Consider the following 12705-nt stretch of genomic DNA (forward strand, 5'->3'; position numbering starts at 1 on the left):
AATGCTCTAAACTCCCATCTTAAGAGATTAGAAAAAAGGAAGAACAAATTAAACCCAAAGTGAGTATAAGGAAGAAAATAATAAAGATAAACACAGCAATCAATACAATAAAAATGGACAAACAATAGGAAAAAGAGTGAAACCAGAAAGTAGTTCTTTGAAAAGCAGGATAAAAATTGATAAACCTCTTGCTAGCCTGATCAAGAAAATAAGAGAAAACCGAAATTACTATTCTCAGGAATGAAAGAGGAGGCATCACTATAGATCCCACCAACATTAATAAGAAATAAGAAAATATTATGAACAATTTTATGTGAATAATTTTAATAATTTAGATGAAATGGACAAATTCCTTGAAAGACAAAAGCATACTCAATAAAAAATAGAAAATCCAAATGGCTATATATCAATAAAAGAAATTTAATGTGTAATTAAAAAAAAAAAACTACCCTCAAAGAAAATTCCAGGCCCAGGTAGCTTCACTGGTGAATTCTATCAAACATTAAAGGAAGAAATAACACAACTCCTTAACAAACCCTTTAAAAAAGTAGAGAAGGAAGGAACACTTCCCAACTCATCTTATAAAGCTAGTATTAACCTGACACACAAACCAGACAAAGGCAGGGGTTGGGGGGGGAGGGAGAGGGAGACAGAGCAGAGATGGAGGGAAGGAGGAAGGAAAGGAGAGAGAAAAAAAGAAAGAAAAATCCTTAAAAAATATTAGCAATTGAATCCAACAAGTTGTAAAAAAGATAATACACCATGACCAGGAATGCAAGGTTGGTTTAATATTTGAATATCAACGTAATTACCATATTAATGTATCTGTTTAAATTTCCTTTCTCATTAGGCATCTCATTCAGCATGAAAGTCCTTTTGCATGGTTTTTGGTAGCATGCTTAAACTGTCTCTACGTTTGAAAAAATCTTAACCTGTCTCTATGTTTGAAATTAATTTTAAGTGATTTTTCAAATATTGTGAAAGACACTATGATTGTTCAACTTACTCCATCTGGACCCCGAAGGGTATTTTATCATCCTCAGGGTCACCCATGCAGAGAATCCCCCCACACATGGGCTGGGTCCCCACTGTGAAAATCACAGCACCATCACTGAGCACCACGGTGTGTCAGGCACCAGGGTAGATGGCTCACATACATTATTCCAGCTCCATTCTTACGACTACACAGGAAGAGGGGCTTCATCCTGTTTTAAGATGAGGAAACCGAGGCTCCGAGTAAGTAACTTGTCTGAGGTCCCACAGACTGTTGGTGCTGAGCCCAGATGTGAGCCTGGCTCTGCCGACTCCCAAGCAGAGGGTCTGACACCCATGCTTAGTACCCACACAGAAGGCCCTGCACACATCACCCAGTGAACGCCAACTACCTCCCCAGGGGCCATGTAGCACTCAGGATGACAGCATAACCTTTGGAACTGCGTTGCTTGGGTTCAAACCCCACTTCGCCTCTCTGTGCCCTAGCGTTCTCATCTCTAACAAAGGGACTAATAAGTGTCCATACCCGATGAAGATCAAATGGGTCAATAATTGGACATGGAACAGTACCTGGCACATAGCAAATGTTGTCTAAGTATCTCTTGTCACTTTATTTGCTAAATCAATCAATCAGTAATTAATTCTCACCATAGCCCTGGGAGGTGAGTATTGCACTTTCAATCTCCCTGATGAGGGAGCTGAGAGAGGAAAACTAAAGTGAGAATCTGCACCCAGATCAGTCTGAAATCACAGTCCCCACTCGCTCTCCACATCAAACAGCTCTGCTTGTAGACACCCTCCAACTGATGGGTGGGCGGAGAGAAAACCGCCATTTCCCTCCGGATCCTTAGGAAGCCAGCCCAAACGAGCTTGGCTCTGGAACTTTCCCTGCAGCCCCTGGGCCAGCTTCCCTCTGCCTACCCAGGGAAGGGGAGGGGCCTCCCCGTGGAGCCCACCCGTCCTCCTACCTTGACCGACTCGGGGCTCGTGACGATGACCGAAGTTTTGTGGAAGACGTTGACCCGCACGACGGGTCCGTACTTCTTAGCCCTGGAAACCAGGGAACACCATCAGCCGGGGCCCCGCCGGAGACAAGGAAGTGTCCCGCCCAGGAGGGGGCTCAGGCCACAGAAGAGCCCTGCACCAGGCCCAGGAGGCCTGGGGGTCTGCCCCGCTGCTGACTCAGTGCTGCGTGGTGGTCCCTGCCCGGCCCCACTTTCCACACCCATAAAATGGGGCTGCCACCTCCCTCCTCTGACTGCCCCCAAAGGTTGTCTGGGAACCAAACAAGATGATGTCTCTAAGGATGCTTTGACAAAGAGTGACCGTTATCTAGTCACACCCCCACCCAGGCTACAGGTGGGGAAACTGAGGCCCAGGGAGCCTCTGGTGGTGGTCTAAGTCCACGCGGCTGGTGAAGGGCAGAGCTTGGCTTCGGAACCAGCCTCTCCTGCCTCTCCACTCAGGGAGTGACTGGGGCCCCGGGTGGAGAGGTCAGGGGTGGGGGTGCTGGTGGAGGGGGAGCTGCCCCGTGAGGGCCCTAGAGAAAAGGCAACAAAAGACAAGTCAGAACCCACCAATCCAAAAACACATCTTGGAGTGTGCGGCCACAAACCTCATCCTTTTTCCAAAAGTAGGGCAGGTGTCCTAGGAGGAAACTGGAAGAAACGGGAAACGTTAGGATTCCCAGAGCCAGCATTCCAGAACTCTCCCTTCCCCACTGAAGCCCCGGAGATTGGCGGTATTAGGCCCACTTCACAGATGGGAGAACTGAGGCAAAAGCACGGCTCAGGGTCATCAGCCAGTGAGAAAACAAGTCAGGATCAAACCCAGGTCTGACCGGCTCCAAAGGCCTCCTTGGAGAGGAGACTGTTTCCTTCCACTCCGTCTCCCCAGGGCACAGGACTGGGGCTGGTGCATGGAAAGGGCTCGGTGTACGTTGAGTGGCAATTGCCTCGAGGAATTCATTAACACCTACGATGTGCCAGGTACCGTGCTCAGTCTCCCCTCACCTTACCCTCCCGCATCACCTGGAAGGAGGTCTATGACGTACCTGTTTACAGGTAGGGCGACCAAGGCTGGAGAGGTGAGGCCGTGTGCCTGCATTGCATAGCTGGTGCCAGGGCACCCAGAGCCCTTCTCCCCGGGGGATGTTTGGGGTGCTAAGTCTGCAGTGTGACCACTGGGTTGTCACCTTAGTTGGGGGTCACCTTGAAGCATGTTTCAAGGCGCCCAAGACATCCTGCCTCCCATATGACCTCGTTCCCATCAAGCTCACTGCAGCACCCAGAATGCATGACAACAAAACCACAATTTGAGCTTTCCGAGTCACGGAACTCACGTTCTCCTGGCAGGGGCTGGGGTGGGCGGTATGGAGAATAAACAAACAAATAAAATAAATACGGTGCCAGAGAGTGAAAGGAGCAAAGCAGAAGAGAGTAAGAGGGATAAGAAGTGCTGGGGTGGGGGTGGGGCCCTTTCATCCAGGCAGGTCAGGGAAGGCCCTTCAGAGAAGCTGACCTGGGAGCTGAGACCTGCAAGAGGTGAGCAGCCTGGCCAGGCAGATACGTGGGGGCAGAGCAGTCCAGGGCGATGGCCCTGAGGTAGGGGATGCTTGATCCATTCAAGGAACACCAAGAAGGCTGATATGGCTGGAGCAGAACGCTGGAGGGGACAGTGATAAAGGATGGGGCCACTGAGGTTGGGGGGACAGATCACATGGGGCCTTGGGGGCTGTTATAAGGCCTTGGCTTTGACCCCGGTGAGGCGGGGTCCCCTGGGTTTTTGAGCGAGCAGCGTGGGGGTCTGCCTTGGGTTTAAATGGAGGGGTCCAGCTGCTGGGCTGAGAGTAAACCAAGGGCGGCAGTGTGGGAGCGGGGCCACCAGGCGGGCACTTCACAATCGCCCTGTGAGAGGTGAGAAGGGCTGAGACCAGGGTGGGGCAGGGTGACAAGAAAAAGTGGGGCTCTGGATGCATTTTGTTTTTTTTTTTTTTTTTTTTTTTAAATCATCATTTTATTGAGATATATTCACATACCACGCAGTCATACAAAACAAATTGTACTTTCGATTGTTTACAGTACCATTACATAGTTGTACATTCATCACCTAAATCAATCCCTGACACCTTCATTAGCACACACACAAGAATAACAAGAATAATAATTAGAGTGAAAAAGAGCAATTGAAGTAAAAAAGAACACTGGGTACCTTTGTCTGTTTGTTTCCTTCCCCTACTTTTCTACACATCCATCCATAAACTAGACAAAGTGGTGTTTGGTCCTTATGGCTTTCCCGATCCCATTGTCACCCCTCATAAGCTACATTTTTATACAACTGTCTTCGAGATTCATGGGTTCTGGGTTGTAGTTTGATAGTTTCAGGTATCCACCACCAGCTACCCCAATTCTTTAGAACCTAAAAAAGGTTGTCTAAAGTGTGTGTAAGAGTGCCCACCAGAGTGACCTCTCGGCTCCTTTTGGAATCTCTCTGCCACTGAAGCTTATTTCATTTCCTTTCACATCCCCCTTTTGGTCAAGAAGATGTTCTCCGTCCCACGGTGCCAGGTCTACATTCCTCCCCGGGAGTCATATTCCACGTTGCCAGGGAGATTCACTTCCCTGGGTGTCTGTGGATGCATTTTGAAGGTGGAGCGATCAGAGCTTGGGGCATGAGGGAGGCATCAAGGGTGCCTGTGCCGGTTTGAATGTATTATGTCCCCTAGAAAAAGCCGTATGCTTTGATGCAATCTTGTGGGGCAGATATATTAGTGGGGATTAAATTGGAACGTTTGGATTAGGGTGTTTGCATGGAAATATGCCCCACCCAACTGGTAGGTGATAACTCTGATGAGATATTTCCATGGAAGTGTGGCCCCACCCATTCAGGGTGGGCCTTGATCACTGGTGCCATATAAATGAGCTGACAGGCAGAGGGAACTCAGTGCAGCTGTGAGTGACATTCTGAAGAGGCGCTACAGCCAAGAGGGACACTTTGAAGAAAGCACAGGAGCTGCAGATGAGAGACAGTCTGAAGACGGCCATTGAAAGCAGACTCTTGCTCTGGAGAAGCTAAGAGAGGACAAACAATCCAAGAGCAACTAAGAGTGACATTTTTGAGGAACTGCAGCCTAGAGAGGAATGTCCTGGGAGAAAGCCATTTTGAAACCAGAACTTTGGAGCAGATGCCAGCCACGTGCCTTCCCAGCTAACAGAGGTTTTCCGGACGCCATTGGCCATCCTCCAGTGAAGGTACCTGACTGCTGATGTGTTACCTTGGACACTTTATGGCCTTAAGACTGTAACTGTGTAACCAAATAAACCCCTTTTATAAAAGCCAATCCATCTCTGGTGTTTTGCATTCCAGCAGCATTAGCAAACTAGAACAGTGACCCTAAAGCTTTTGACCTGGGCAACTAGGAGGATGGCCAGAGTCAAGTTGACAAGATGGGAAGGACCCAGGGGGCATCAAGCCCTGCCCGCTTGACCCACCTGTGCAGACCTGCCCCTCCCCCTAGGGCAGGTGGGCCAGGCGGAGCAGCCCCAACCAATGACCCTGCTCCATCACCCTGGGGCTCTACACTGGCCTCTGGGATCCCCAGGGAGATGGCGCCTCAATTGCCCACAGGGCCAACTTGCTTTACCAGCTTTCTTATCTTCCCTCTCTGTCTCACCCCGACTACCCCGCCAACCTGGGACCATCCCCAGTAAACCACTCGCTCTTGGGCCTGGGTCTCGGGTCAGCTTCTAGGAAACCAACCTGAGATACTCAGGTTCAGCGAGGAGCTGGAGTTTGGACATGAAGCTCATGAGGCCTCTTGGACATCCAAGGTGAGCGTGGAGCCAGCAGGTGGATCCTACATCTGGGGTGGGGGTGGGGCGGTTCCCGGCCAGCGACGTGCATTTGGGAGACTGGAATAAGATCTCCGGGGGTGAGGACCCAGGACCAGCCACCGCTGAGGGCTCAGGCAGCAAAGGAGCAGCCAGCCCGGGAGACCGAGCAGGCGCCGCCGGGGAGGAAGGAGAAGAGCTGGGAGGGAAGCCGGCGAGGAGGACGGAAGGACCGGCTGTGCCGCAGGCTGCTGGGCCCAGGTTAGAGGAGGACAGAGTACTGACCCCTGGCGACCTTGGCCAAAGCAGGCTGGCATGCAGTAGAGGCCAAAGCTGGATGGGGTGGTGGGCTCAGGGGAGAACGGGAGAGAGGAACTCAGGCACAAACACGGAAAGCCTTCCAAGGAGTTTTGCTATACCAGGATGCAGAGATGGCGGCTGGAGGGGGCAAGGGGGTGAAGCACAGATTTAAAAGGAGAAAAAAAGCAGTGAATGCTTAGGCTATCCTATAAAAATGGGAGTGATGCAGAGGAGAAGGAAAACCGATGGCGGAGGAGGCAGGGAGAAGTGCCGGAGCAGCATCGGAGCAGGGGGCCCTGCTGGGAGCCCCAGTGACCATCCAAGTGGCCGCCAGGAGTGGGGAGGGGGCTGCTATGGCAAAGCTGCTGAAAGAAGTTCTCGGTGCCGGCTCCGTTTGCTTGGGGAAGTAAGAGGCAAGAATCAGAGCTGCAAGTGAGGATGGCGGGGGAGTTGGGAAGGAAGAGAGGAGAGGAAGCTGCCTGGGAGTGGGTGGGCAAGGTGCTAGGAAGGTGGCAAGACCTCCAGGCAGCCCGGGGCCCCCTCGGGGTGAGGGGATGCGCAGCTACACCAGGCCACCTGCAGAAAGGTGGCCAGGGACACCACCCACAAATGGCTCCATTACCAGAAGACTCACTCCCCCAGTCTGCACGTTTGGGGGGAATGTTCTGTTTTGAGTCACCCAAGTGTGGGCAGAGGCTGGTACATTGCCCAGGCCTGCCTGACCCCAGAGCCTCCCCTCTCGCCAAGGAGGACGGCAGGTGAGGGCCACCTAGAGGGCACAGAGGGGCGAGAGGTCCCCAGTGCCAGGCAGGAAAGGGGACTAAAGTCCAGTCCTTCCGGAACCTGCAGGGGCGCTGGGGAAGAGAAGACAGAAGGGGACAACCAGGTGACAGAAACAAGCAGGTGAGGCTGGGGGGATCATAGAGCCCTGGGACTCGTGTCTCAGCATCTTGAGACAGAGGCCCACTGGCACGCCCCGGTGGTGGACTGGATACAGCAGAAGGGGCCAGGAAGAGAGCGGAGGGCAAAGATCTCCAGGTCCCCTCTCCCCCAACCCACTGTTCCTGGCCCAGTGGGAAGCCAAGGTTTCCTGTGGCCAAGAAAGCCCTGGACAGTGACTGGGGCAGAGGTCACTCAGAAGCCCACTGCGAGGCCCTCCAGTGGGGTGGGCTGTGGGGTGGGCCACCCCCTGGGCATGAGGGCAGGGGTCCGTGACTGTACCTCATGCTGGAGGGGGGTGGGGAGTGCTCAGCTCGGCACCCAGGGTCCCCCGAATGTGCCGCCCAACAAAACCGGCAGCGGGTTTCCACCATGGCCGGGGACCACCGGGCAGGCTCCTGGCTGAACAGCCCCCGCCCCAGGTGTCTTGGCAATTGGGAGTGGGAGGAGAGAACCAGTGCTGTCTGGGAGTCAAACGTGAAAACTTTGTTCCAAATTCAATACAAACTGGGAGAGAGATGGGGACTGACGAGGAAGTCTAGCTCAGTTACAGAGAAATAAAGAAGCCACACGTGTTCGTAGAGGGTCTGAGTTTTCACCATTACACGGATCATTGCAGTAGATGTTGTAAAAAGGCAGACTGCACAAAAGCAGTGTGGGAGCACAGACGCAGTGTGGGAGCACAGACGTGGGGCAATCAGGGAGGGCACCCTGGAGGAGAGGGCCGCCTGGCGGCTCCAGCTGAATAAGCAGGGTGAAGGGTGGGGGAGGTGTAGCCGCTGCCCTTTGTCCGGAAACACCAAGAGGCCAGATCCTCTACAGCTAGGAGAGGTTCCAGACCTTTCACTTAGCATGCGTTTATATTTGACTACCAACCAATTTTTTAATCCCAAATCTTTTTACATATGCATGGTTCACTTCACTTCCTTAGAATAAAGAGCCTATAATTATAGTCACCATCCTCCCATCCCCCTGCCACCCTGGCACACCTGTAGGTCACATGTCAACTCTGTGGTATAAGATTTGGGGAAAATTCAGTCATAAAAAGGAATGAAGTACTGATACATGCTACGACATGGATGTAATGTGAAAACATTATGTTAAGTGAAAGAAGCCAGACACAAAAGACCACAGACTGTATGATTCATTTATATGAAATGTCCAGAACAGGCAGATCCATAGAGACAGAGAGTAGATTAGTGGCTGTCAGGGGCTGGAGGCAACGGGAGAATGGAGAATGATTGCTAAAGGCACAGAGTTTATTTGGGAGGTGATGAAAATGTTCTGGGATTAGATTGTGGTGACGGTTGTGCAACTCTGTGAACATACTATAACCACTGAATTGGACACTTTAAAAGGGTGAATTGTATGGTATGTGAGTTACATCTCATTAAAAAAAAAAAAAGATGTGGGGAGAGGAGCTTGATTAATGTTCTGTCCCCTCTGGACAGAAAACCCAACCAGATGAATATATCTCAATAAAATTGCATTAAAAAAAAAAATGAATCAACCTTATACATCTGAAAAAAAAACCTAACCAGATCCAGAGAAGCTGAAGACTTTGGGTTTATGAGAAGGCCACGTAATAATGCGACTTGCTGTTGCTGGCTGATTTTGAAACTTGGAGGGACCACGGTGTGCACAGAGAACTCTGGGAGAATCCCACCACTCAGTCTGAACCACTGTTTCTCGAGTGTCCACCATCTGTGTGGCAGGGGATGTGCTAGATACCGGGTATATGGCAGTGAACAAGACAGACGCCAGCCCCACAGGAAAGACAGACACTTAACAAGAGGCTGCACAAATAATTCCCTGATTAACATTATGCTGTGAAGGAGAATTATGTGATGACTTAAGGACTCATGAAATGTGCATAATATATTCAGGGGTGGGACTAGGAAGGACCTCCCTGAGGAATTAACACTTAAGCCACGCCTGGAAGGCTGGGGGAAGAGCTGGATGGGTAACACGGAAGGCAGGGCTGCTGGGCCAGGGAAAGGGGGTCAGGAAGGCCCTAAAGTGGGAGGGGGTGCCAGGAGGGCAGAGAGCCAGTGGGGGAAACAGCTGCCTCCTCATGTCACAGAGATCTGTCCCAAACCCACCAAAAAGTGATTCGGTCTTCTAAGGTCAGAACATCTGCTGTGTGCTGGAGGTGGGTGCCTTCCAGAACTGACATATCCTGAGGTTTTAAAAAGTGTGTCTAATACCAGTGTTTATTTAGTCATTCACCAAATATTTATTGAGCATCTGCAACGTGCCAGGCAGTGGGGTACACAGACGAACAAGTGGCATCTCTGCCCTCCTGGGGCTCACATTCTAAGGGGGCAGACAGACCGTCAACAGGTGACTAGACAGCCAGCAGATGTAAGGAAGGTAACTTTGGGGTGATGAGTGCTGGGAAGGGGTGCAAGAGCACGGCACCATAGGAGCTTGGGGACGGGTGGGCTTTACACAGGGCAGAAAAGGAAGGCTGGTTTGAGATGAGGAGAGGAGAAAGCCACCACTCAAGAGAAGGAAAAGCCAGGGGAGTCAGCTGGGTGGGGGCAGAAAGACTGGGGGCAGCCACAGCAGGTAAGGGAGAGAGAAGAGAGAAGCGCGGGGTTGGTTCCCAGAGCTCAGAGGGGCCTTGCTGGCCCTGAAGCGGATTTAATTTAGACTTGCAGATGGCTCCAAAGTGAGGGAAAGCCCACAGAGCAGGGAAATGACACATCTGATTTAAGCTTCCGAAAGGTAATTCCAGCTGGGGGGAGGTAGGTCAGGGACAGGGGCAAGAAAGGACTGGAAGTGCTAGGGGAAGACAAGTAGGAGATGCCAGGACAGAGATTGAAACAAAAACGAAGGCGGCCAAAGCACAGTGTGTCCCCATCCAGAGTGAGTGACCCTAAAGTCCCAAAGGTAAGAGCGCCTATTTTGCAGCCGGGCCGACCTGGGTTTACATCGAAGCTTACCAGCCGTGTGACCTTGGGCAGGTGACTTCGCCTCCGCGCGCCTCAGTCTCCTCGTCTGTGCGTTGGGGTAACGACAGTGCCTACCTGACAGCGCTGGCGCAGCCATCACGCCTGTCGGGCCCAGCCGAGCGCGGTGGGCGCCGGAGCAGCTGCTGCCGCTGTGAGCAATTTGTTGCTAAGAATAGTTAGCGCCCCTCTCCCGGCCGCAGTTCCCAGGCGGCCGCGCGCCAAGGTGAGGCTGGACCACCGGCCCCGACGCCCGCTTGCACGCGGGCCCCCGGCCCCCGATCGAGCGAGCGCCCCATCCGGGCCCCCGCCCCCACCCCCACCCCCCGCTCACCTGGGCCGCGGCGGCCCGGGGATGTGCTCGTAGCGGCTGCGAGCGCGGTGCAGGAAGGTGCAGCAGAGGCCGAAGGCGAGCAGGACGGCGCTGCCGAGCAGCAGCAGCCCGGGGCTCATGGCTCCAGGCCGGGCCGGTCCGAGCCGGGGTCGGGGCCGAGCGCGGAGGGGGCGGGAGGCCGCGAGCCGCCTCAGCTGTCAGCGCCGAGCGCCGAGCGCCGCCTCGGCCCCAGGCCCGGCGCGACCCAGCACCGCCCCCTCCCGCTCGGCTCCGCCCCCGCCAGCCCCGGCCCCGCCCAGGGCGCGCGGTCCCCGCCAACCACGTCTCCGCCTCCGGCTCCGGATCGCGGGGCCTGCCTTCGCCCCGCCTCAAGCTCCGCCCCCACACTATCGCCCCGCCCAGAGCGTGCAGTCTCCGCCAATCACATCTCCGTTTCTGGCTAAGCCTCCCGTGTCCCAGCCCCCGCCCCGCCCCCTCAGGCCCCGCCCCCACAGCGGCTCCGCCCAGCACGTGTTGTCGTTGGCAACCCGGCCTCGGCCCCTGGATGCCCGCGGGGTGGCTCCGCCTTCCCTGGGGCTTTGGAATAAGGGCGATTGTCGGCGCGCGCCTAGGCCCCTTCCTCTCTTCCCGAAGCCTTCCTGGGGACCCCAACCTAAATCCCCGCATTACGCCGACCGTTCCCAAACCTCTCCCCGGAACCCCAGACCAAGGCCCTTTCCCCGAAGCCGTCCCTCGGGTGCCTCCCGGGCCCGGCCTGCCCGCAACCAGCGCCGCGCGCTCGCGGTCCCCAGCGGGGCCCCGGGGCAGGGGCGAGGACCTCGGCGGGAGTGGGGGCCGCCCCTCCCCGGCCCTGTGCCTGGCAGCGAGGGGCGCAGGGCTCGGCCCGAGGCCGCCCTCCCGGAGTCCCGGGCGCCCCGGGGACCTTCCGGATCGAGCCGGAGCTGGAGTCGGTCGAAGCCCGGGTACGGAGGGTCGCCCTCACCGGAAGGCGAGAAACGTGCCGGGTGGCCAGGGGTATTTTTGAAATAATAACCACGTCTTCCCTCCCTGTGACTACCTGGGCCCACCTGCAGCCCAAGTAAAGAGCCCGGGCTGCGAGTTTAGATGCCGCTGGGTTCTGAGAAAAGGCCAAGTTCCTGCCCCACCGGGGGCCAGTCCCGGACAGGTTTGGGGATCGGAAAGCAGAGGAGGCCTGTGCACCCCGCTTCCCGGGTACAGCCGGGGACAGGAGCCCGTCGCAGCCATAGGTGGACGGGATGCCGGGTGCCGAGAGCGCCGAGCTTTGAGAGCCAGGCCCAGGTGGGGCAGCCCGGTGTGCAGCGGCGCGCGGCCTCGCGGTCGGGCTGCGGGAGCCGGCTGCACTGCGCCCCCGCGTGGCGCCGAGGAGCCGCCGCAGGTGCGCACCGGGACTGGCCCTGCCGAGCCCCCTTCCCGGGACGTGAAAGCTCCAGGGTTTGGGGGCAATTCGGAGGGAGCACAGGGCCCTAGAGGGAGAGTGTGGACTTCCTGCAGGCTGGCAGATGGGCTGGAAAAGTGAAAGCGACGTGTGTTCAGTATCCAGAATTTGTGGAACCGCTCCCTCAGGTTACAACATGTATCACTCCGCTCGCAGGCTCCCTGCTGCCTTGCCTCCCCACCCCCTCCACACCTCCACCCCCCCAACGATGGCTCCTTGAAGGTGGTGCCAAATCCTGAACAGCTCTGGGCACAGTCTGGGGCCCACGTGAGGCTGGTGTAGGGCAGCATCCGGCTACAGGTAGGCACAGGAGTCTAACTAGAGCTAAGAGAGGAGTGGGCATCATGTCAACCTGGGTCAACACCCACTAGTGTGGGTCAGCAGTCTCCCCCTCCCCTGGGCACCAACGCCCCAGCTTCCACACCACCTTCCGGTTGCCACCTTATCTGATCCTCCTGCCTACTGCGCAGGCTGGGAGAGTCAGGTGGCAGAGGCAGGTGACAAGCTGGGGTTCTGCAGCCCACTAGCGGCCCTTCCACACAGGCCCAGGGAGGCCTCAAACAGGAAATGACCCCTTCGCTTTGCTGAGCCCAATGCCGCCAGGGCTTTCTGTGGTGCCAGCAAGACCCCCAGCCCTCGCCTCCCCCCACCATCGTCCACTCCCACCCCCTGGACCAGCCACCCTCCCCTCATTCTTGCCAACCCTTTGGCCCCTGGATCCTCTGACCTTCCTCCCTGGAAGGCCTCGCTCCTTTCTCCCTCACCTTCCCAGCCAGGCTGCCTGGCGAACAAACTCCTAGTCAACCTCCTGGGCCCAAATGTCCACTTGCTTCTAAGTTCCCTTGGCCTCACCAGGATGAGAATATGACTCCTTCTCCAGGTTCTCAGAAGCCAGCATCC

The 12705-nt window shown here is 55.2% G+C and overlaps 1 protein-coding gene across 1 annotated transcript in view; it reads right to left on the reverse strand.

The window, feature by feature from the left end:
• Window positions 1-10583, reverse strand: part of LOC119533128 (cholesterol 24-hydroxylase) — a 30357-nt gene extending 19774 nt beyond the window's left edge. Inside the window, exons 1-3 of the mRNA XM_037835242.1 lie at window positions 10350-10583; window positions 2571-2651; window positions 1962-2043 (exon numbers count right to left, since the gene is read on the reverse strand). Coding sequence (XP_037691170.1) covers window positions 1962-2043; window positions 2571-2651; window positions 10350-10468 — 282 coding nt within the window. The 5' untranslated portion in view covers window positions 10469-10583. The remainder of the gene's footprint in view (window positions 1-1961; window positions 2044-2570; window positions 2652-10349) is intronic.
• Between the last annotated feature and the right edge of the window lie 2122 nt (window positions 10584-12705).

This window comes from Choloepus didactylus, chromosome 4, assembly GCF_015220235.1.
Source record: "Choloepus didactylus isolate mChoDid1 chromosome 4, mChoDid1.pri, whole genome shotgun sequence".
NCBI lineage: Eukaryota > Metazoa > Chordata > Mammalia > Pilosa > Megalonychidae > Choloepus > Choloepus didactylus.